Here is a 25,392-nt window from a genome sequence, read left to right on the forward strand (position 1 = left end):
ACCTCCGGAACCGCAAAACCCCTCACTCTCCGCAGTTCCTCTCCATCAGCGCTATCCTACGCCAAATCTCCGTAGTTACGGCCGGCTCAATCTGACAAGCATCCCTTCGAATGAGGAAATCAGGGAAGAAAACACAAGTGAACAAATGGATGGCAATTTTGAAAACCCAAATCAAGGTAAGTCATTACAAGTTTGTGGGGATGTCGAAAAACCAGTTTATAGGGATGTTGAAAGTAGTTTATGGGGAATGTTGAAGCCCTCATAGGTGACACTGGATCCAGCAAACGTAACCTTTTGCGATACTAGTTTGTGATAGCAGGATTAGAATCTTCACAGTTACTTTGATAATCAGCTGTACTTTCCATAGTTGCATAACCTGCACTATTTCCATAAATTCAACCATCAATCATTTCCCTATAAGTTTCAGAGGCCCTCCAGAGGGCGCCGTCTGGAACTTTTGATTTTTCAGCTCTTCTTTATAACTTTCTTTGTTTTTTTCTGTGTCGTTTCTTACTCGTGATTGTCATCACTAATTTTTGAAGTCTTCTTAACTTTACTTTCTCATTTAGTGTTATGTCAATCTCAGTCTAACCACTCATACCAACCAAAACCAGTGTGACTGGACAGTACCCCAAAACCTCAACTCTCAAAGTGCACATCAAGTCCCACAATGCAGCATTGCATACATGTTCACATGGAATAGGGTAACTTCCTGTCTAGTTAAAAAGTCAATTGCATAAGAAATTTATCAAATGCAGGCGAAAGCCCTGTGTACTGCCTACTGGTAGATACAGAGAGTCACCTTTTTTAAGACAATAAGTGCCAGATATTTATAAGTGAAATTCAGACAACGGCTGTCGTCTGCCACAAATTGAAACATTACACCGTATATAAAGAGATGTGCGCAAAAAAAAATCTACTAAAATTCTCACCTTGCCAAATTTGTAACCCCGTTGACATGTCATGTGTTTTGTGTTACTAACATTGAAGTACTCAACCGGCTGCTTCTTCTAGGTGCAGTAATTCCAAACGATGACGCTTGCACATACCTTCCGAAAGACGTGAAAGTCTTATGAGAAAACCCCTCAAAGGATATAGAATGTTCTAGGATAGGTAAAAGGCTCTTCCGAACTACATTGCACACACACACACCCATGTAAAGTCTGCAAGAGGTACTTCTGGAAGTCTGGTTACTCTAAATTTTTTTCCCGGCGGTTTTGGGAATTTTAGATATTTTTACTTGACAGTTCAAAGCCTTCTTGCCCTTGTAAGAGACTTAAAATACAGTAATTTTTGTAACGTGTTCCTGTAGTCATGGTGGATAGAATGTTTGTTTTGCTATCTGATAGATTTGTGTAAGTACCGTATCTTGATTTTGTGGTGTTTTAAAAACCTTTGGGGGTTACAATTTGGAATAAAGCTTTCCAAAGTGTTTTTTGTCCTTTGTTGCCACTTTAGTCTGTTTTGAATCTCATTTTGCCAGCTATGTGGGCTAGTTGTGAAAAAAACACCGGTTTGCCACATGGCGTACTGGTAGGCATTAGTTTGCCACCTAGGATAGCACTGAACATCATTAAGCCACCTAGGTTAGTGATAATTACCACTGAGGCAGTAAGGGTAGTAATTAAGTCACCTGTGTCTTAAAAGATTGCTACTTATAAAAGAGCCAGTAGTTGTGACTTTTTAACGATTTTTTCACCAAAAGTTTGTTTTAAAAATTTGTCGTCCACAGTCTCTTGTTGTACTCTCTAAAGCATGTTGAGATACACAGTATTCAGCTTGTTAACTCAGCCTGTACATGTGTAGACTGCATTTGTATTGTCGACAAGTGAATTCCGGTCAAGACTGGAATACAAATGTAAACAAAAACAGTGCATTTATAAGTATTGGCACTGTGACGACAAATCATCGGTAAATAGTAGGTGTTTTTAACATGCTTTTTGGAGTAGAACAAGAACTTGATCACAGTCAATTCACGATGACAATCCGGACTACACTTCTGGAAGTACCTCATGCAGACTTGCTTCTTCTTCTTTCTCTTCTTTCTGTCTCACCTTTTTCTTCAAAAATCTGTCTGAGACCGTTGAATATGCGATGCGTACAGTACCCTGTCTTATCAGGTACTGCAATAGAGTGTTGATGAAGGAAGAATCTATGGAAGAGAGGGGGAAAAAGGTTGATTTATTTCTGAAGTGTGTCCAATGTTGGACGCAAGTTTGACCTGCTATGTCAAAGCCATTTTTGGTGACTGCACACATTTTTCACCAATGCCACTTTGACTGCCAGACATAGTACATTCCCAACGTTTCTAAACGGGATGGTTTGACTTTATGTACTGGAAAATAGGGATGAAGGGTCAACAACAGTTTGTTGGACTGGAAAACGTTCCATTGGATACCAAATTGTGAAACTTGTATTTTGTAATTTCCTTGTCTGACCATGACCATCGCATTCTTACCTGTCTAACCTCAGCATCTGAAATATTGCATCCTAGCAGCGCTCTCACTGACTAGTCTTGCTTGTCTTGGGTTCTTCCACTTTGTCAACTGGGGGCGAACCATAAAGGTGGTGATGTAAGGGGGTGATTGTTGTCATGGGCTGTTTCATAATATGCCGGTTTCATGCCGGTTTCATACCGTCTTCTTCAATGAGTGAAGTTCTCATCAGAAGGTGGATTGGCCGTGTAATGCATGCTCTTTTGGATGTGGATATTATCCATACACTGTTTAGGGCATGCACACGGTGGCTGCAGTGCCTCAGTGCCGTAGTCGGTTACAGTTTCTTAGTTGGTGATCATGCATGTGCTTGCGGTAATGGAGACTTCCACACACCCCCCCCCCCACCCCCCCCCCCCCCCCCCCAGCATGCAGAGTGCAGGTCAGCACAGATCATTGAATAAAATGCAAGGGTTTGTGAGAGCTAAACATTCATTTCCCGCAAAAATAAATATTGACCCTCTCTAATGACCTGTATTACCATGTAAAGCTAACTCATATTCAGTGTTTCACTGGCTGTAGCATGTTTGTTGGTACTGTAATTGACCCCTCCAGTGTATTGTTCCCTGCAACACATATTCTAAAACACAGTGATAGTTTGTATGTACGCAGTGTAAACTTTGGAATCTGAGAAAAAAATTTCTTGTTGAAAATTCAGTAAGTTCTCAATCCGATTTGAACTGACTTCGTGAAGCTTGAGAGTGCAGTCAAAACCATTCGGCAAAATCCCCGTCCTTGAAAAAAGATTTGTTCAATAACTAAGTTTCACTTGCCTATCTCAACTATTGTTAGCAACACTGCTTTCCAATCTAATGAATATTTGAAATAAAGTACTGCCACCAAAAGATTGAATAAGTCCATGTATTCCGCTGGTGGTCACACGGCTATGTTTATAACTGACTTCTGTCTTTTTTGTGGTGTTATTTGTTGTTCACATGCCAAAGCAGTGGAGGTTTATTCATCTAATGATATCGTCATGAAACATTTTAACCCTTTTAGCGCCAAAGTCAATTTCTTTATAAAATATTCCTCGGTCAATTTTTTTAGATTTTTGCGAAAATTTTGATAAAAAAATGTAGCAAATGAATGTGATGTCCACTTGGTCTAAAATTATTAAAAAAATTACAGAAAACTTCATAAAATTTGTTAAATGTTGCACTAAAATTTTGGTGGGAAAAAATTACAGCACTCAAAAGGTTTAAATATGTTATCCCTGATTTGATGTTCTATCACCAGTTTCTGTGCACTCTGTCTTCTCTAAGTGTTCTTGATTTTCTCGGTCAACTGTTCAGTCGTCTGCCAAAATTAATCGAGTTTGGACGTAAGATGATACACTCCTTGAAACCGAACGTTTTAAATTTTTACTCATGAAAGAAACTTTAACCAGTGTATTTCATAATCAAATGTTAAAACTAAGTGATATCACACAGACTCTTAGATTGGAGAAGCAAATTATCTTATATTTACCAAAACTTGAAATACGAAATAACTGCCATTCCTGGTGTTAACTGCATGTAGAGAAATGAAGTTTTTGACTTCCATGAAACAGAGTGAAAATTTCAAAATGGTACAAAAATTTCAGTGACCGAAAATTTGTCCCAAAATGCATACTATCTTTTTACCGACAAAACTTTTCATCTTAAAAATATGCAAATTTCACGTTCAAAACAAATAACAATTATAAGCATACTTTGTGACGTCCGAAAGTAAAACATCCACACTGCAACTATAGATAAGCATTGAACGAATGACTTGTCAAAAATCACACGAGCTTGGTGTGCATTTGAAAATTCAGTAAATTCTCGACGGGATTCGAACTCACAACATGCACCCAGTCACCCAGCGAAGACATCGCAATCAAGACTGCTAATGAAAGCAAAAAAAATTGATAGTGTGTGTTGTTCAAGACTTGTAGGTATCCGTGGCCAGTAGTACAGTGCATGGGGTTGCAATATTTGACGTTTTGCTTTGCTCCTAGGAATACATCAGTCGTGTGCATGGGTTGCATGTCGCATTTTTCCCAGTGTCTGCATGTGGAGAATTCACAATCCATAAATCATCACTCTGCCATCGCCACATTTCATATTCCGTCATATTGTGTCGTGTTGGATTAACTGTCACTGAAGGAAGCATGAAATAGGACGTTACACTTTTCCGGGAATTTGAAACTAATTCAAAGTGATGGGAAAAAATTACAAGATAAAGCCCCAAAAATAAATAAATAAATAAATAAATAAAGGTAAAGGTGCTACTTCTCATTGTATCACATGTTGATCTAGAATGGCACATCAGCTTTCAAGTTTGCTTGACAAAATAGTGTGAAAATATCTGTAGGACTTAATATACACACTGTACAGTGATGAACAGAGAACTTATCCCGTCATTGTCACCGTGTGTCACAATTACCTATGCACAATGCAAGCATAGACTCTAGGGTCTATCATGCAAGGGAACAATCCAAATTTGTTTTTGTTTGTTTGTTGGTAGTTTGCTCTTATCAGCCAAAAAAAAGAAACAAAAAAACTGCAGACACACAAAGATGACAAACAAACCTGTCATTTTCTCTTTGCCTAAAGCAGGACACAGCACTTTTTGTATTCATGTACTTGTGACAAACCAGCATTCCAATCTTTCAGATTTTGTTTTTCAAATTCGTCAATCAACGAACCAACCAACCAACTACCCAGTCAATCAATCAATCAATCAATCTATTTATCTATCTAACTATTCTGTCCATCTGTCTTTGTGTCTGTCTCGTAGTTTGTTGTATTTGAGATATTTCACAGAGGTCTATATTTCCTCTGCAAATCCATCATTGTCCATATTATCAATTAAAAATTTTAAAGGGCCAGTAATGCTAACTTTTGATGACTTTTTCATTATTTTCATTTTATACATCAATTGCAACTTATTATTCTACTCCTCAAAGAATGTTGAACCACCCACTATTTCGCTTGTCAACTTAGTGTCTTTGTGTGTAAACTGCATTTTCATTGTTTACATTTGAATTCTAGTCCGGACCAGAAGTCCCTTTTCAACGATAAAAATGCAGTTTACACACATATTGGCTAATTTGACAAGCTAGATACTGTGTGTATCAACATTCTTCTGGGAGTAGAACAAGGAATTATGGTTCACATTCAAAATAAATATGGTGAAAATATTATCAAAAGTCAGCATTCCTGGCCCTTTATGTAGATTTCATTTATATAACCTGTCAGTCTATCTATCTATATCTATCTATCTATCTATCTATCTATCTCTCTATCTATCTATCTGTCTACATATATGTATTGTCCATCTTTTTCAATTAAGAATTTTTGACAAATCTATAATTTCATTTATGTTTTCTATCTATTTATCTATCTATCGATCTATCAAATTATTAACTATTTGTTTATCTATGTACCTATCAGTACCTACCTATTTATCTATCTATCTTTCTCCTTATCTGTCTGTCTTTGCTTTTTATTGTAAATGCTCCTACTTCAGAGACACATGTTAATCTTTACAATACGTCCTCATTGCTTCTGGCGTCATTGGCATCTACCTTATATGTAATTGTGCCATTTAATTTCATGATAGAGTTGAACAGCTGTCGTTGTGTGTATGATAGCGTACGTGACAAGCATGGAGAGCAAAACATCGACAAACTGAAATGACTTTCGTCTGTTTGATAATTGATGCTGACTTCTGTCAGTCTGTAAAATTTTCGACAGCCTTGGCTCAGCTGTCAAGACATAAATTAAAAACCTAACGCTGATTCTTCATATTGTATCTCGCAGTCATCGAACTCAAGGTGCTTAAAAAAAACTTGCTATCTTGACATACTACATGAAAGCTCTTCAGTACCAGCAATGAGAAGTATTCCAGAATTTTTTTCGAATTTGAAAGAAGTATTTACTGTATTTAGGGAAGTGTGAATGTGCCTACATGTGTCTGTTGTCTGTCTTTTAAGTGGTTTTTGTTGAAGATCAGAGAATCATTACACATTATGAGGCTGTCTAACGTTGCATGAGCTACTGTTTCAGTTCATTTTAGATGTAATTTTTTTTTCTTGTTTGTCCCTTTTCTTTCTCTCTGCTATGAAGGACTATTCAATTTGACATTGAACATCATGGGTAACCATGGTAACAACAACGCCCACAGGAATCACCATCACCACCACCACCACCATCGTCGACACCACACCATTCAAACCAACTCCGACGCGCTCCTACAAGTCCAAGCACAGCTCCTGCGACGCACCATCCCAGTTCCCGTTCCGGTGGGCGACTTTGCCAACTTCATCAACACAAACAACAACAACGAGAACAGGAACGACATGTTCGTCCAGACGGGGAAGTATTTTCAGATGCAGCCCGGAGAGGGCGTACCGTTTCTCATGCATGGCCTCTCAAACCTGCCGCCGTTCAGCAAGGGAGACTCGAACTTGGAGCTAAACCGAGAGCCAACCACACTGAAGTATGCGCGTTCGTTCAGTTTGATGACCGCCAAGGAACTCCCCGATGTAGTGCAGGAAATTCGAAGGACGCTCGATACCAGGGGGCCTTCTCTCACGTACCAGAACTCGGAAAATATGTTCTCCTTGGAAAACCGCGGTGTCAGAATGGAGCTTGAAGTCTGTCAAGTTCCAGGCATGCCCGTCAATGGAGTACGTTTACGCAAAATTGCAGGTGACGCATGGCAGTATAGGAAGCTCTGTAACGAACTCCTCGCTGGAATGAACCTTTGAAACTAGTACGAAAATCTGTTATTTATTCTTCAAGTGGCCCCCCCTGTTACGTAATGGTATGATCCATTCGCAAGTGAATTGGTCGCAGCTGTTGCTAGTGTTTGGGATGGAAACTGTGTTCGGCTCTACAGTACTATCACATTGAGTTGATTTTTTAACGGGACGGGCAGGCAGTTATACTCATCTGTGTTATCCGTATTTTTAGGTTTTTTTCTAAGTTTTCATCGCTGAAATTTTTGTAAGTTTTGACAGTTGCGGAAAGACAGCATTGTTTCTATTTTGTTTAAAGTGTAAAATTGTGTGGAGATTAAAGAACAATTAACGCCCGCTGCTTGAAGAGTTTAAGTGGCAGCATTGAACGCCGCGACTTTTGAACGGTGGTCGTTTGCTGTGCGTCCGCCTTTATTACCTTGAGGCACTGTGGTTTAGAATATTTGTCACAGGACCATAGAAAGTGTCACCTGTGAAGATCCTTTCCCAGATCTTTCAATTATAACCAAAAAAAAAATTATTTTGAAGTGAACAAGTGACCTTTGACCTCCTATTGTGCAATTTATTTTGTCTGTTTCTTAGTGTCGGTTTTTAAAGTAATTTTCAGTTCTGTACAAAAAAAGATGTAATCTGGGAGTAAACGTTCACTGTTTCTATGCTGTAGTTTTGTCAACATTTCGTTCAGCTGCTGTGTTATGTGCATTTGAGGTACAGTCTTTTTTTATGTCATCAAATTTATAACATACCAACTCCAGTTAGATAAGAAACCTTATTAGAGTGTTCTCCAAACTGTGTGGATAAAGTGGTGCTGTCGGTTTATAGCTTTGGTACTGTAATGACTGTTCTGCGTTGAGTATCTTTTTGATCCTAACTCGCATCGACTCGGGCTCGTTATCAAGCATGGTTACCTAGTAGATGCTGTGTGCTAATCATAAGTGTCAACTCACGCGATTTGCTGGTCTTTATTTAACCCATAAGGCTGCTCTTCATATTGAAGCGCAATTCCTGCTCAGTGGAGATTCTGTGCTCGTTAAAAAAGTCCTTTTGTTCAACTTGTATCAAAACAGACACTGAGCAGTTCAGCAATGTTGGAGACATGTTTGCATGGGCTGTGTTGTTGTGAAGAGGGCTCACTCACCAGATGTGCTGTTAATTTTGTTTTGGTCGCACTGCAACCTTCATAAAATGTGAATGAGGTATAATGCTTGTGTTTCACACACACTGTTTGCTCTCAAATGTGACAAGCTGTATAACTAGCTAATAAATATTCATATACTGTGTGGGGTAGCTCATGAATTTTCATAAGCCGTATGACTAGGTTATGAATATTCATAGCATACATACAGTGAGTCGGCAAAGATCAAGCAAGTATTGCAGAAGTAATTCTTGTTTGGCCAAATATGGAAGAAACCGTAGTTTGAGCAAGTTTATACCTCCACAGTACTCCCTAACCTGCTGTCTTTTATTGTGTATTAAAAAGAGAATGTTGAGATTTTATGGAAAAGTAATTATTTTTGTACAATCAGTTAAAATGTATTTATATTGTATTGTACCAGTGTCAGTACAACCTGTTAAAAGCAGTTTATTTATTTGTTGTTTGTTTATACCTCATCCTTCTGATTAAGGTTTTGATAAAAATGGTGAAATAGCTTGTTCACTTTGCCTGTCATGCATCCATACCCATGATTACAAATGCATAATGAGATCTAATGAATATTAACAGATGTTAATAGGTAATTTGCATAGTCAGACAGATGGATGAGGTTGGTGCCCATAGAGGCAGCAGTGAGAAATACAGATAGTGGCTCAGATATCTTAACGCAACCTCTCTTGTAGCGTCTTCATCTTGCCATGTTTTGCACTTGGTCGTGAGTGCTTTCAGTCAACTCAGTAGTATATAGCGTAGCGTGGTTGAAGCGTAGGCTGGAGAGGGAGGCATTTGGCACAGCCGTCCCAAAGCATTAGGGGAAGGCTGCATTAACTTGCATGGTACCTGAAACCCGAGTTCTTGCCTGACCAACTCGGGTGACAAACTGAAAACGTTTAATCCCCAAGGTGTGAATGTTCTATTGTTATGTTTATCTAATCCAGCTGGTGCCATTGTAGTGCCATAGTAGGAAAGGCAGGTCTGTGAAATTGATCCTCTAGGGAAGTCGGGTATTCCTAAGTTAATGGAGCTTTCCCGTAATGGCTCCCATTTTTTGCAGTCATTGACATCACAGAGCAGGGCATATGTTCAGTCCGTTGTTTGCTCGCTAAGAGTTTTAAAAAATGGGTCTCGGTTTTGAATGTGGAATTAAGGAACCTTAACTGCTTGTCCTCACGACTTTGGTGCATACCCTGGACCCTTTTCCTGGTCATCCCGTAATGCATTGCTGCAGCTGACTAAAACTCTCTACGCACTTAAAACATGAATTTTTTTTGTTGTATACTCAATGTATCAAGTTGCCCAGTTATATGGTTTTATGATGCTAAAAAAACATGGGTACCTTTGCTTCAGTTGGCGGCAAGTGTGTAAAACCAGGGTAGCGGCTTCGGCCACAAATACCATCAGTTACTCACCCTGGCGCTAAAAAAGCATGGAAAGGGTCGGAGGACTATCGGACGGGCGGAAGTACATATGGGAATGAAAGAGGTTGTAGAGGTTATTGAGAGGTTATCTATGTGGTCTTGTCTTACCAAGGGAAGTTTTAGTGAGGAATTGGAGAACTACTGTGTTGTAGTGGCCTTGAAGAAAATTCTAACCAGTCATTTTTTGTGGCAGTTTGCTCATTTTAAAGATGCCATTTTTGTCTCGATAAATAATTTTTTAACTTACCCCAGTGAGAATGTTAATTGTAATGCAGATCACTAAATACAGTGCTTTGTTTTTTCCCATACTTACTAATGGGTATCATGGTATTTGTACCATTGGCTTATAAATCTGTGAACTCACACAATCAGGACCACAGTGGATCTGTTAGCTTTGAGTTTTTGTTTCTATACTTAGTTCCAGTAAGTCAGGAATATTCTGGAAAAGTTAGTCCATTTATGTTCAGCTTTAGGGATTATTCTGGGACATGCTGTCGTTTGTCAGGCAAAATTCTTGCATGGGAGGTTACCTATGCCATAGTTCAGTGACCTGTCGTAGCTACCACCCACCCACCACTATCATAGTAGTTACACCCATTTAGCCCAGCAGTCATTTTCAGAGACAAACTGAAAGATACTAGTAGGCGTGCTGATTATGAATTTCAAGAAGTTTTACTCATACCTTTGATAGGTGACACTTTGCTGCCATTGCCGTTACATCTTTTGTCAGTTAATAGTCAAAATTTGCGCATTGGTATGGTAACTAGTGACTCCTACTTTGCTTTCAGCTTAATTCATGTCAACAGGAAGTAAATGTAGCAGAGCCCCGTTGCCATAGGGATTACTGCCATACTTGGACATGACTGAGTTCGCATATTCTTTGTCATCAGTGATGTCTTTTGTCACTGCTTGAATTTTGTATGCAGCTGATTTTCACAGTTGTGTTGTCATTGGCTTTGATCTGAGGGTCATATATATTAATATATGCAGAAAGCTGTATTCAAGGTGGCAAATAAAAGGATTGAAATATTCCATAAATTTCTAAAGGAAAGGTATTCCTCTGGTGTAATTGGTCCCTGTCATAATTACAGCTGGAGCAAAATTGTTGTTTTTACTATGCAAATGGTTGCATGGTGCGTCTACTGAATTTCAGTTCTAGAAATTATACTCTGAGGGCGCTGTTTCTTCCAGACAAAGCTAGGGAATCTTATCTGTATTAGTGACATCATCTGTCTAGAGGGCGCTGCTTATGCTAAACATGACTGTTATGTTTTGACCAGATCTGTTAGTGGCATCATTCGGCTAGAGGGCGTTGTGTATGGTAGACATTAATGTGTTGTGCCGTTCTGATCTGCATAAGTAGCATCACCTACCAAGAGGGGACTGTTTCTGTTAGATATTACCTTGGGTGAGGAAGCTGATCTGTGTTAATTGCATCATCTGGCTAGGGGGCGCTGTTTATATAAATTACCATAAAGTGTGGCGATGATCTTCTATTGGTGGCATCATTTGGCTAGAGGGTGCTGTATGCATGATGTTATAAATATGAGGCAGGCCAAACTACTTTAGCACTTGTGATTACCAAGATGGCTCTCCAGGCACTGTATGTCAGTAGGAGAGAGAATTATGGAGCTTGGTGAGCAGTATACATAGCTGGGTGTATTTCAAACAAAGTTGTAATGACATCTGTGTAGAGGGCGCTGTCCTTGCAAGACACGACTGATGTGTTAATCTCAACTTTCTGATGAGTGCATGCTCTCAATATGAGATTGTTGTCTTGACTGACCTCTTTTGTATCAGACCTTATATCAGTAAATTGTAAAGGCATGTATAGGCAGGTACACTGAGAGACTATGGAGATACCGCAATCTGTATAACAGGGTGAAGGGTGTACATGATTTTTGCATGTGGTTCAAGATGTCAGGTCAGAAATGAAATTTGCCAGTGTTAGCATAGCTATGGATTTCCAGCCTCTATTTGTACACAAGACACTATTTACATCTTAGATAAGATCAGCCTTGAGTGTGAACTTTTGAATGTGCTTTGCACTTATATGTAGAATCCTAAACTCGGAGAATTCTTTGATATTTGGTAATGGCAACTCTTGCCCGGATTGATGGATATCTATCCCTTTGATGACTATTATGAAATATAACTTGGACAGAATATGATGCAATAGTAAGCTGGCATAATCGGTGTTTTAATTTCAGGAGAAGCTTTTTCATAGCTCCTAGAAATGCGTGAATTTCACATGCGACATGTTCTGTGCATAGTTAATAGAGTCTAAAAACTGCAAATTGTTTCATAATAAGCGTGGCAAATTTTTGACATAAAAGATTTTGATGTTTGATAGGTAACCTTTGCGCCAACATGGCCTAAACCCTCTGTAAACAGTGGTGATTGTGGATCTGTTTGCAGGGAATTGTGGGATGAAGAGGTTAAAGGTTCACCAAATGGAATTCATGGTGGCGTTGATATGGTAAAAAATAAACAGTTGTGTTTGAAAACTGTATTTCCCTTCCAGAAAGCTAGGCTCAAAAGAAGTTGAGACGGAGAAAACTAGATGCGCTCATGCAGGCTGTGACAAAATGATAACAGGTAGTTTTGTCTAGCATGTGCTTGATGTTTATAGTGCTGATGTTAAAGTTCAGCTTAGTGTGGAAATTGCATGTCCAAGTTAGCATTTTTTTGACACATAAACAATTCTGCAAAAGAGCAACTTTGCTAAAAAAACTACTGTAACACATAATGGTCCAGATGACCGTGGTTTATAGAGCAACATACCCAGTAAATCTCCATGGTAAAAAGTGTGGACTGGATGCTCTTAAACAAGCCTGACAGTGTAAACCAGTCTGTTTTTGTTAGAAGATGAGTATCTACAAACATCTAATGTTCCAGGCCACATACTGAGTAAATTGATATTTTTAAGATGGGCGCATGTTCACGCAAATTAGAACTCACAGCCAAGGCCCTGTTTGTTTATTGAATGCATTAATGCAGGACTTTGTGTACACTCACGTTTTTTTACCCCATTTGTTTGAAATGTTTTTAGCAACACCTGTGAGTTTGTTTGGAAAATGTGTCATGTATTGTTGTATGAATTGGTAACCCGTCTATGTTCCAAGGGCCACTGTCTTCTGTTTTACATGTCAGGCTAGGTGGTCTTATAAACTCCCCAGGGGAGGGAAATTCAATCTGTATATTATGAATCTGCAGCTGCTTAGGGGGTGAAGCGGATGAGTTCATCAAGAATGTCTTGGGGAGCCACACCGGTAATCCCTGCATTTCATGCTCTCTAACAAAAAGTATTTTGAAAATGAATCTGTATGAAGGTCTTAGCAAAGTGTTTGTGATTTACAAGAGTGAATGTTTTTTTCCAAACTAGGATGTGTGTTCAATACAAGGAGAAAAAAAAATGTTGTGTAGCACCCTGTGTACATATGATTTTTTTTGTAGGACTGCTCAACCATATTGCATTCTTGTCAAGTAGTAGCAATATATTTTTTGTTGCATGGCCTAGTCAGGGAGGCTGCTGACAAATGTACGTACATGTAGTTTTGTACAGACTTGAGGACACTAATTCAGAGGAAACACAAAGCGAAAAGAGGAAATTTAGTCGGCATGTGAAATGGGTGACCCCCTAGTTTACTGTATCTGAGGCACCCAGTTTTGCAATTGTCCTTTATGTTAAATATTATAACTGTCTATTAAATTTCAGAGAAATAAATCCTATTTGTATATATTATTAAAAGAGCCATGAGTTCTCTGAGTTCTTTGTGTGTCATTGACAGTTTGCAAGCATCGCGAGAAATTGAATTGCCTTCCAAACCGTGTCTTTACGGTTACTTTAAATTATGCATGACACGACCTCATTTATATGCAACCCTCTTACTTTTTATTATCATGAATTTGCTACAAGCTATTTGCATATCAATCATGAAGTAAAGAAATAAGAAAACAGCTATTTATGCATGACACAACCAAATTTTTACGCAAACATTTTGCTTTTGATCTTCGTGAATTTGCTACAAGCTATTCGCATATCAATCATGAATAAAAGATGTGAGAAAACAGCTATTTATGCATGGCACAACCAAATTTTTATGCAAACATTTTGCTTTTGATCGTCGTGAATTTGCTACAAGCTATTTGCATATCAATCATGAATAAAAAAAAGAGACCAAAACAGCAAATCATAGCAAGAGTGAATCTTACCACTCCACTGAACTTAGAAGTTCGATGAACCAGCCACATCACAATAGAAAATGCGGACAAGTGTTTTCTGTTCTATTTTGTTTTTGTAGCCTTTCTAAACCTTTTCAAATGTCGGTGGAACTTTTGTTGAGATTTATTATCTGTAGGGAGTAGTGCTTTAGTTACCAACAAAGATAGTGTGTAAGAAAAGTAGTTACTGAATTTGAGCTTTCTGACATGCAGACACTCTCGATTGAGATAAAGATGTGAAAGATACGTGATAAAGACGGATTTGTACACAACCGCATGTGTAAAGTGAGGTGACGAGTCAACGTCAGAAAATGTTGTCCATCGCAAAAAAGCGGAGTCGAGTAATCGGCCGCGTGCGGGCGCCCTTGGCTACCCTTATTTTAATAAAAAGATCTGCCGGAGCGCACAAAGTTCCTTTATTACATGCCTCGATGTGAGTGCAAATCAGTTCATTGATTTTGAATAGGAAAATCCGGGGTGTTAGCGGGCCGGTGAACGATGTACTGACCGGTTTCCATGGTTACCCGGTCCAGTGAAGCCCTTCGACGTTTTCGACGTCAAATAGACGCTTAACGGTAGATGTAAAATATCAATGCGCGCACTTCTATTTTGATTTTCGTTAAAATCTGTTTGATGCTTGTTGATAATGGTAAAATTTTTTGAAAATGCCCTGCGTGAAACTAAATGTCATATAGCATTAACTGTGAAGAGGCATGTAATAAAAATATTATTGCCTGAATACATGGGTTTATGTGCCCTCGAAGCAGGAGACAATTTGACCACCTGGCGTCGGGCAAATTGTCACCTGCTCTCGGGCACATAAACCCATGTATTCAGGCAATAATATATCATATTGGCTGAATTCTGCCGTTTTTCCTCTTGAAATTGAAATAAGTTAACCCGCTTTGCAGATTTAGCTAATATTCAAGCCCTATTAAATTGACCTTGTTTTCAATATGCAACCGCCTAGCTGGTCAATTTTGTGATGAAAAGTCTCCACATGTAAGAAACAAAATTTTATCACAATCGATAGCGACATACAACACTTAGCCTATAGCTTGAGATTAAGATGTCACAGATACATGATAAAAATAATTTGTACTCATATTGATGTGAAAAGTGAAGTGATTAGTTACCGTCAGGAAATGTCGCTGTCAAGGAAACAGAGATGAGTAATCGGCCATGTGCGGGCGTTCTTGACCACCACCACCCCCCCCCCCCCCCCCCCAAAAAAAGGGCCGCCGGAGCGCATAAAGTCCCAATAGGCCGATTTTTACCGTTTTTTCTCTTCAAATTCAAATAAATCAACTCCCTCTCAACATTCACCTTGTATTCATGCCTATAATTGACTTTTTTTTCATTGTACAGCCGTCTATCACGTGAGTTGAAGGATGAAAAGCCTCCACATGTAGATAATTTTAATCCAATCAATAGCGACATGCAGAACTTGAACTCGTGTGTAGCTTCAGATTAAGATGTGATAGATACGTGATGTGATTGATACGGTTTTGTAAACATGTGGATGTGTAAAGTGAGGTGACTAGTTAGAGTCAGAAAATGTTGTCCCTCTCAAGAAAGCAGAGACGATTAACCGGCCGTGTGCGGGCGTTCTTGACCAACCTGATTAAAAAAAGATCCGCCGGAGCGCACCAAAGTTGCCAAATTGGCTGAATTTTGCCGTTTTTCTCTTCAAATTCAAATAAATTAACTCGCTTTGCAGATTTAGATTATATTCAAGGGGAAGTTCACCAAGGATGATTTTTACATATGTGGTAGCTCTGTGGTCATTTACCCCAGAAAGCTATTTTCACCATTTATAACTCGCCCAATTTTTACAAAAATGATAAAAATAGTACAGGAAGTTGCCCATGTAATTTGAATCATGGGAAAAAGCCCCAAACTTGGAGCTTGCATCATGTGATATGGAAGGGACCATCTTCGGATGGGTATGGCCCCCACCTTGTCCACTCCACAGTAACACAGTAGTAAACAGCAACACAAAATCTGACAGTGGACAGTTTATTATAAGTGATTCACCGTTTATGCAAGGATACTCAGTATAAACAAAAGTTATGTAAATACGCATAGCCTGGTTTAAGCATGGGTGAGTGGACAATGCCTACCCATGGGAAAATGGTGCCTTCCATATCACATTATGCAAGCTCCAAGCTTGGCGCTTTTTCCATGATTCAAATTACATGGGCAACTTCCTGTACTATTTCTATCGGTTTTTGTAAAAATCGTGCAAGTTAGAAATGGCGAAAAATAGCTTTTCCGGGGTAAGTGACCACAAGCTAGAACATATGTAAAAATCATCCTTGGTGAACTTCCCTTTAAGGCTATAATTGACTTTATTCAATGAACAGCCGCCTAGCATGTCAGTTTGGAAGCTCCGCATACGGTTTTTCTCTTGAAATTCAAAAGAAAAATAAAATCACTTCGCAGAATACGTTTATACTCAAGCCTATCTTTGACCTTTTCCAACATAAAGCCGTCTAGTAGGTCACAATTTCCAAAGTGTACGAATATTTAGCGCTTTTTCGTTTGAAATTCAAATAAATATAGGCCTACTTGATTCAGAGATTTCGTTTATATTCGAGCACAGAATTGACCTTTGCCCAACTTACTGCTGCGTAGCAGGTCAACTTTTAGATGAAAAATCTCATATGTGAATCAAGATACAGAGTGCTTCATTCTTTTTAGAACGATAGGCATAGGCCATTCTCACGAGCCAGAGCATGATTTCCGCTCTCCCGACGCACGCGAAAATCGAAAATCAAGGTAGCCCTGAGGTGTTGCCGTAAAATGGGCTGGTATTTTACGACGATGAAGGATGTGGTGAAGAAAAATGACACCTGAGGCCAGCATGTCATTGAGAGCCTAAAATGCATCGCCTCGGAAGCTTTTAGCCTGTTGGTTGCCTGAATCTCATTGTTTTTATTGAATTCTTTCCAAACAGCCCAGTATGTAGAGAATAGCCCTAGTTTCAGACTCCCTAAGTTGCTGTAAATAACAATTAATCTACCTATCACGTGTAACCTTCCTAGTCGCTGGACACTGCCAGGAAGTCCAGTGGTGAACATTCAGTCTTCCATCAACAATCCAGCTGCATGCAAATTTCCCATAGTCCCCGTTACGTTTCAGGACAATTACGCCAACTTGGGGGACTGTTAGAATTACCACGATAGTTCTTTTGTATTCCGATGTAGCAGTTATTGTTTTCCCTCAAAGAAGAATGTGTCTCAAAGACATATTCAGACACTCAACTTTGTACAATTCTTTTCATATGATCTACCATTAGTAGGGACTCACTTCAAAAGTTTTTATTTTTCTTGGCTGAGCTTATGGCCTGGTAGCCATTTTTAATTTCAAATATCAGTAAATGTCAGGTTATTAGTTTTTCTAGTGCTTAACGGAGATCCTGGATTTTTATTCTTGATATGGCAAGAGAATGGTTGAAAGTTTCATTGAGAAAAAATTTGAGCAAAAGTTTTAAGTCTTTCACTTTTAAGGCCCGTATTAATTGGGACTTTACCTGCTGAAATCTTCTGGGTGGATAGGACTAGAAAACGGGCAATAACGAAGAGCTGAATTCCAGCGAGACCAAACCAAAAGACAAAAATATATCATACAGGACAATATGTAGTCGATGGATTATTATCAGTTTGTTATTTATTAATTTAAGAAGTGCTTTATAAAAATATGACATAGCACGGACGGTATCAAATCATAGTACTGCACACACTTAGTCATTTTAGTAGCTGCAGAAGAGACCCTGGTTACATTGTATGACAGTAGCGGTCACAATTCTCTAAGGAATATGAATAGTCATGAAATTTCTGTCAGACAACAGTTCCTCATGCATGAAACATGTTCGAGTTTTGCTGATTTATCACTAAACCATCAGATTACAAGAGATCAGCATCCGTATTGCATGCGCAAAGCCATTCATTGTCCTGCTGTGTGGTTCTCATGAACATTCATGAGCATTGTCTTCATGAATATTGATGAGTATTTTTGAATATTCAAAATGCTACAAATATTCAAATGACATATTCTTCACCCAATCACATCACTTTACACAGTTGGAGAATGAATCAAACCGACACCTGGTGGGTAAGGTATCAGACTCGCCACTGGAGCAGAGAGATGGCAAAGTTCTAGACCTGGATGTCGCCCCCGATCAGAATACAGTGAGCTCAAGACTAAAACATGGTATTGTGCCCTTGTGCAAGACACTTTACTCCTCAATGCTTCGTAGAGTAGAGGATGATGGCTATTTCATCTTGGTAAATTGGCTTCTAGCCCAAAAGATGGTGTAAGTAAAACAAATTGATATGAATATCTAAGAAAAAAGAAAGGACTTTTTACTATGTTGCAGGAACTGCAACCATGCAATTAAATGACTAGATTTGCCGTCAACCTTGATAAAATAAATGTGAGAACACAAAAAAACACCAATTATATTAATTATGTACAGAACCTGTCATTATCAAGATTTTTCTTTTTCAAATTACCAGAATAAAATCCTCAAAACAGTCTATTATATATCAACATGTTATTCTGGATAATGTTATGATAAGTGGGTTTGACTGTAAGCAAATATCGGCTCTAAAAGAGTGTTGTATAATTACACATTCAAAAAATATATTATTCAAAAACTGCAAAAAATGTATGTACATTATGTTCAAGAATATACAGCAGCTCCTGCCATTCATGGCGTTGGGTTATTCCAAGGGAGTTTATTATACAGGGTGAATCCACTGGTCGTTGCAATTAGGGGACATGGGGTGGCTGGCCATTATTGAATTACAGATATCCATTGGTTTTATTGCGCATCTGTTAATTGTGATGCTATTGCGTAAAATGTTAGAGTGATTTATAAAGTCATTGAGAGGAGAAAGAAAACTGAAAAAAAGAATAATAATTTCATCAGAAAACACACTCTATGTGATAGAGTTTTGTATATCATTAATACAAGTGATCTAATTCTCCTTCACACAGTACTACACTGGGCAGACCGATAAATTCTCTGCAGGGTATGAATGCTGGTTTTGTGAAATTTAGGGGTTTTTTTGGCAAGTAGGTTAGGACCAAATGAAATCTAATGCCAGAATTCCCAAATCAGTGTATTCATTGGTGGATAGTCTATCATTGAATATTTTCCTCCACTTTTTTATTCATAAGAACTGTATCAATGAATATCTCAAATTATGAAAAATTGTATCAATGACCATTTTGACTCAATATATTCATTTATGCAAAGTGTATCAGTGACCATTTTGATTCAATATAATCATTTATGCAGTGTGTATCAATGAATTATTTGAGATAATACATTTATGAAAGTGTATCAATGAACAATTTGACTTGATGTAGCAATTTACGCAAAGGAGATCAATGAAAATTTTGACTATCTGGACGGAAAGTCTGCAGAGAGCTGTATATTAACAACTCAAATTCTCTTGCCCTATTTTCAAATTTAAAGGCCCAGGCAATCACCCTTTCTGAAACCAATTGGGCCATACCAAATTCTGGTTATGATAGGGAACAAAGCCATGTACACATTAAGAGCTGTGTGAGATGTGGGCCAGATAAACAGCCCTTTGTCTGTTGGACTTTCTAAACTATACACGTCCATTTGATAATGCTAACTAGAGTATCTATATGAAATAATCTAAAAAAAAATATCTCTACAAAAATTAAGCCGTGACCACTCTCTGTTGGGATAACATGTTGCCAAATGATTACTTGCTCAAACAAAGCTACGCTGGTCAAAAAATTGGCTTCAAAACTTCACATATGATTGACATATCGCACAGTCACAATCTTCTCTAGATTTGTTCTGCCTAGAGTTCCTAATGCCACAATAACGGTTTTCCGAAGTCGCACACAGCCTTCCATTCTATCATCTCTAACCGATTTCAAATGTAACGGGGTCAACGCTCACAATTGAAATGAGTGGGTTTCGGCCGAACCATCATGGTGAAAGGTTTGAAGAAAGTAATACTGATTTTGTGGGATCTTCTAAAAGAGTTACCAGGAAACTTTTTACAGGGGAAACACAGGACCCAACTAGTCCTTTACGCAGCAACTGTATAATTCAAATTGATGGAGCTCAACCTGATTACCGTTTGGATGACCAGAGAGTGCTTAAAGCATCATGGTTTAATTTCAACTTCTTTGATTTTGTAAATCTTATAACTTTTTTGATTCTCTGAAAGAGTAAATTTTCAACTGTCACAAAACGGACTGTAAGGTTCCTTTAATGCTACGATTGCGTCGGTACTTGGTGGTTGAGTTTTTCTATTTCTTGGCGCTCTCTTTCATGCCTGGCTTGCAGTTCCTCCAGCTTGGCCATGTCTTCCTCTAGGTGGCTGTACTTGGATGGACTCCTCTCATGTTCGGGGCTGCCTTGCTCGGTTTGTCCTTGACCGTGACCTTGCCATTGACTGCGGGTCACGGCGACCGGCTTCTTAATCTTCTTGGAGTACTCGATGGCCTTTTGAGGGGTGAAAACAGACAAGACAGATGATATGAATTATCAATTTGTGTATGCTTTGGAAAGGCTGATAAAGGGGCGCGGGGGGCTTCTACGCACAGCGCGAAACAGCTCTGAGGGGAGAAATGGCAGGGTTATTGGTGGCATGGTGTAACATGAATTAGTTGTTAGATACTTTGGCAGTTAGGTTTGCACACAGACCACAACAAAACAAATAAATACATCATTTACCAATTTCTGCTGATACTACATGAGGGTCCCAGCTAAAATTATGGAAATCAACTTTTTATTCATAAATTCTTAACTGATGAAAATACACATTTGAACACAAATCATACTTCACAAAGTCTTCTGTTGCGTCCTATGTGGTATAATCTATGGCACATTGTATTTGGTAATTTGTGGTTGATTTTATATGGTATAATCTGTGGCATATTGTATATGGTATAATCTGTGGCATATCGTATATGGTAAAATATGTGGTGCATTCTACCGGTATATGGTAAAATATGTGGCATACTGTATATGGTAACATCTGTGGTGTATCCTACATGGTATAATCTGTGGAGTTTCCTGTATATGATACTACCGGTATAATCTGTGGCACATCCTATATGGTATAATCTGTAGAGTTTCCTATATGCCATATCATGTGCCATATCCTATATGGTGTAGTTTGTGGAGTTTCCTGTATGGTTTGATATGTGACGTGTCCTATACGGTATATCTGTGGTGTATCCTATATGGTATAATTTGTGGCATATACTATTTGGACGCACCAAAGATGACTTGTGTAAAATATGATCTGTATACCCATTCAGCGATTTTCATAGTATTGCCGCGCAGAAAGACAGCTAAACCCTAATGAACTGCACTGTTATTGTTGTCAAGTGAATTTTGGTTCGGACCAGAATTCAAACAAAAACAATAACAGACTGCATTTTACATGTATAGACACTGTATTGACAAGCTAAGTATTGGGCATGCCAACATACTTTGGGAGTGGAGCCAGAAATTGTACTTGACATTACAACCAAAAATAGCAACCCATCCAAAGTTACTACTGCTGGCCTTGAGACGAAGCACAGGTACTATAATATTATTCATTCAATGCCAAAATTTGGGTTTCAGTCCCGGTGGTGTCACTGTCGGGGGAAATAGGTATCCATGCGTGTTCCTAAAATCACGGGGAAGGGAGTGTTTTTTATTCCCTATCACGGTTCCGTGAAATAGACAAAAAGGGGTACTTTTCCAAAAACCTGCCATAAGAAAAGTTTGAAATATCCCAGGAAATACCTATCAGACACTCAAACTTCACCAAAGTTTCATTGTGCGTTTCCTATGCTTTGATCTGGTTTAAAACTGTGATTCAGAATCTAATGAATTTTATGAGTTTGACACTCCTGTTCCAAAGTTAATAGTTTCTTTCAGACTCTGATGTGTTAATATATGTGAAAACAATATCATAATTCAGCATTGACCTGACTCTAATATTACCTCTCCCTCTCCTGGATTTTGTAAGTAAGGGGGTATTTTTTGGTCGTATTTTCTCCCATATTTCTCAATATAAGGGTGTCTTTTTTGTTGAAAAATCCCAGATTAGGAGTATCTTGAAATTTTGTGGAACGAGCATGGATGCCCATGCTCTCTGAGAGTGTCACCGATGGGGTTTCAGTGTTCTTCACAAGAGGATTTTAAGGGGTAGGCCACCCCTCTGTTAGTAACTGTACAAAAGAACACATTTTCACAACAAAGGGACATGCAAATTATATCTGTATTGTTATGTAAATTGGCTTTCCCTCCCTTTTTTCCAAGCTGTGGAGAACACTGGGTTCCCTGTGGCAATGTTGGACAAGCTCTATGGATGGAAACACAGCATGGCTGGGTACAACTCTGACATACACTCGTCATACTTGGCTGATCTCAAGGGACGTGTAACAGGGACTACTCTGATCTATTCCTTTGTTTCGACACCTTGCTTGATCAAATTTCAATGGTGTGTCCACAGCTCTGATGGTGGACAGAGGGTGGTGTGTCTCAATACTTGGGGTGGGTTTGATAACTTGATATCTAAAGGAACGGCCAATAAGTTCATACATATGAAGAAAGACCATAAATTGGTAAATGTTAGATAGTGTAAACAGCAGGGTCGTTGCTGATACAAAATGTATGAGAATAGTTATACAGCAACGAAGTCTGCTGAGCAGAATTTACCAAATATAAGTTCAGTCTTTCTTTAGATGAAAATTTCAGATTAAGTCCCAACCAGAATTCACTTGGGAATGATAACAGGGAGTGCATTTTACACATATAAACGCTGTGTTGACATTGTAAAGAGTTTGTGTTTGAACATGCTTTAGACGGTATATAATTCAAATAAGAACTTGAAATTGACATAACAATAAAATAATAGTGAAAAACATCATCAAAAATTACAGCTACTGGTCCTCTAAAAATGCATAACATATGAATTAACCAACCAAGCAAAGAAGGTTACATGAGTTGATACAGACATACAACAATGACGAATGATACACTACACAGTGTGACTCTAAACACATGACATGATATGGGTTAGGCCAGGATTAATTAAGCATGCAAATATGCAAATTACTTAGGTGTTGCACTGCCCGCTGGGATGAGGATGAAATGAGCATGATTTTATTAGCCTATTTACTTGTTCCAATAATTCCAAATATTTACTTTAAAAAGTTCAAATATAAAAGGAGTACTCAGCCATGTTTCCCACTGTTACAACATCATTTGTACAACATTTCAGATTTAACCTGATGACCCAAATGCCCTGTGAACTGTTCCACAATCACCATTCTTCACCATGTGTTTGAACCAAATCATGGTGGTGAAAGGGTTGACGTTCTATTCCATTAAAAGTTTCAGGGAAATGGAATACTTTGGCTTCATGGTAGAAAGGCACACAACAATACACACAACATTTTACAAATCCTATTTTTAAGATATTGCCGTAAAGATTTTGTTTTCGAATATTCTACAATCTTTTAACGCCATCTAGAATTAATGACAATGAATTGTTTTAAGGTATTTAGGTACATTCTTTTTTCGGATTTCTCCTTGTGAAATTTTATAACTTACACAAGAAGCAGTACGTGTTTTTCATATCCTTCTCAAAAATTATTCATGACCTATCAGTGATTTGGAGCTGCAAACATCACTTTATTGTTTTGCATATGTATGAACCAAACTGTGAGTTGGTGACTCTTGACCTGTTATCTTTAACCCTTTCACCACCATGGTTTGTCCCAAATCCATTGTTTTCTATGGTAAAGTTGGACCTGTATACAGGGAACTGGGGGTGAAAGGGTTAAACATACATGAAATTCAAATTTAACACTGCAATTCTGATTATAAGTTAGTTAGGTGAGGTATTATTTTTATGGTGTGAATTCTTGTTCAGATCCAGCTAAGATTCATGATCACCTGAATCCGAAATCAAAACCTGAATCTGAATGATCAGTTAGAGCTTTCAGGTTAAGTGGCATGCAGTGCATATTATTTTATAACATGAGGTCGTGCATATCAGGTATTAGGAAAGTTGGGGAACAGATTTTGAATTATCATAATTTTTTTAAAATTTTACCATAAATACATCATGGGCACATTCCAATAAGGGTAGCAAAGATACATGCAACACAAGGCAGAAAATATCTCATTCATCTAGGCTCATTTATCCAAATAGCTATGTTGATCTTTCTTTTTTTTCCCTTCTCCATCTTAAACTTCCATTCCACATGAAAGTCATTTCAGTTTTATAGCTCCTTCTCTCAGTGTCTCTGTGTTTCACTCACATCTCAACTTCACCAACTTAGCCACATCACCCGTTGGTCAGATAAAACATCCCACAAACAATCATTCCAGAATCCAATGGAAACTTTCAAGACTAATGTGCACTATTTAAATATGTCCTACTTTATTTTAGCTACCCATTCCTTTACCAGTTCATCCAGCATATACCGGTAATGTAGAATGTGCCTCGGGGACTCTCAACTATTTATAATACTCTTTCAGTCTACTGCATTTGGGGGATTCATTTTGAAGCTCCAGGAGTAAGTTAAGTTTTCAGCGCATGATTTGTTTCAAAATTAATGATTTCATTTTTCCCCATCGAGTTAACACTGGAATGGCGGCCATCTTGAATTTCAAATATTGGTAATTTAGGTAATTTGTTTCTCTATTACCAAATTTAGCTAAGTGACCCCTGATTTTAATTCTTAATTTCAAAAGGGAAAGGTTTCAAGTTTCCTTGAAGAAAAGTCTCAGCAAGACTTAAATCTCATTTTTCGAGGTGCGTACACCTTGAATACCCAAATCAATTTACACTCCATACATTCCAGGCTTCGAAATTAGCGGTAGTCCCGCGTCCACAGACTACCAACTTTTCCCTGGGGCTACCAAAGTCCATGAAATGGTAGCCCACACGGACTACCAAAGCCTGGGACATGAAATACTTGGCGTGCGATGTCCGTCACTTTGGGACGAGCTAAATGCAGTCAACATGCAGTTTCATTTGTTTGAAGCAATTATCCTTTCATCTGTGAAGAGTTTTTTTCTGGTGACTATTACAATTTTCACTGTGATGTTGTTGTTTTCACAAGATGCAGAGCGTTTGATACTAGAATGTTGAGTTGCTTTTCCGTGTGCAGTCTTAGCATTCCGGTTCCCATGCTGTTGATCGGCAGCATACAAGACGTACTTCAAGTTTTGGGGGGTTTTTTGATGCTGAAATTTCACAAAACTGTCACTTCTATATCGAGAGATTGTGTAATCAGTTTGATTTGAAATACATGTAGTAATATAAAACACTGTGTCAGTTAAGCTCAGCTGAGTTTCGCTGTCTT

The 25,392-nt window shown here is 38.4% G+C and overlaps 2 protein-coding genes across 5 annotated transcripts in view; one reads left to right on the top strand and one right to left on the bottom strand.

Moving 5' to 3' along the window:
• Positions 1-6: 6 nt before the first annotated feature.
• On the top strand, positions 7-13,545 carry LOC139129955 (probable serine/threonine-protein kinase MARK-A). The gene is made up of 2 exons (XM_070695661.1): positions 7-176; positions 6,587-13,545. The coding sequence occupies exons 1-2, from the start codon at positions 146-148 to the stop codon at positions 7,228-7,230; spliced, it is 675 nt and encodes a 224-aa protein (XP_070551762.1). The 5' UTR covers positions 7-145; the 3' UTR covers positions 7,231-13,545.
• A 4,125-nt stretch (positions 13,546-17,670) lies between these two features.
• Positions 17,671-25,392, bottom strand: part of LOC139129951 (ataxin-2 homolog) — a 31,987-nt gene continuing 24,265 nt past the window's right edge. For 3 of the 4 annotated variants that reach the window (XR_011551726.1, XM_070695652.1, XM_070695651.1), the window contains one exon: positions 17,671-20,518. Coding sequence is in view for 2 of the 4 variants with exons in the window: in XM_070695652.1 (XP_070551753.1) it covers positions 20,288-20,518 (231 nt within the window). In the remaining 2 variants the exon portion in view is untranslated. The remainder of the gene's footprint in view (positions 20,519-25,392) is intronic. The other variant, XM_070695653.1, reaches the window with a different exon arrangement.

This window comes from Ptychodera flava, chromosome 3 (assembly GCF_041260155.1).
Source record: "Ptychodera flava strain L36383 chromosome 3, AS_Pfla_20210202, whole genome shotgun sequence".
Classification (NCBI taxonomy): Eukaryota; Metazoa; Hemichordata; class Enteropneusta; family Ptychoderidae; genus Ptychodera; species Ptychodera flava.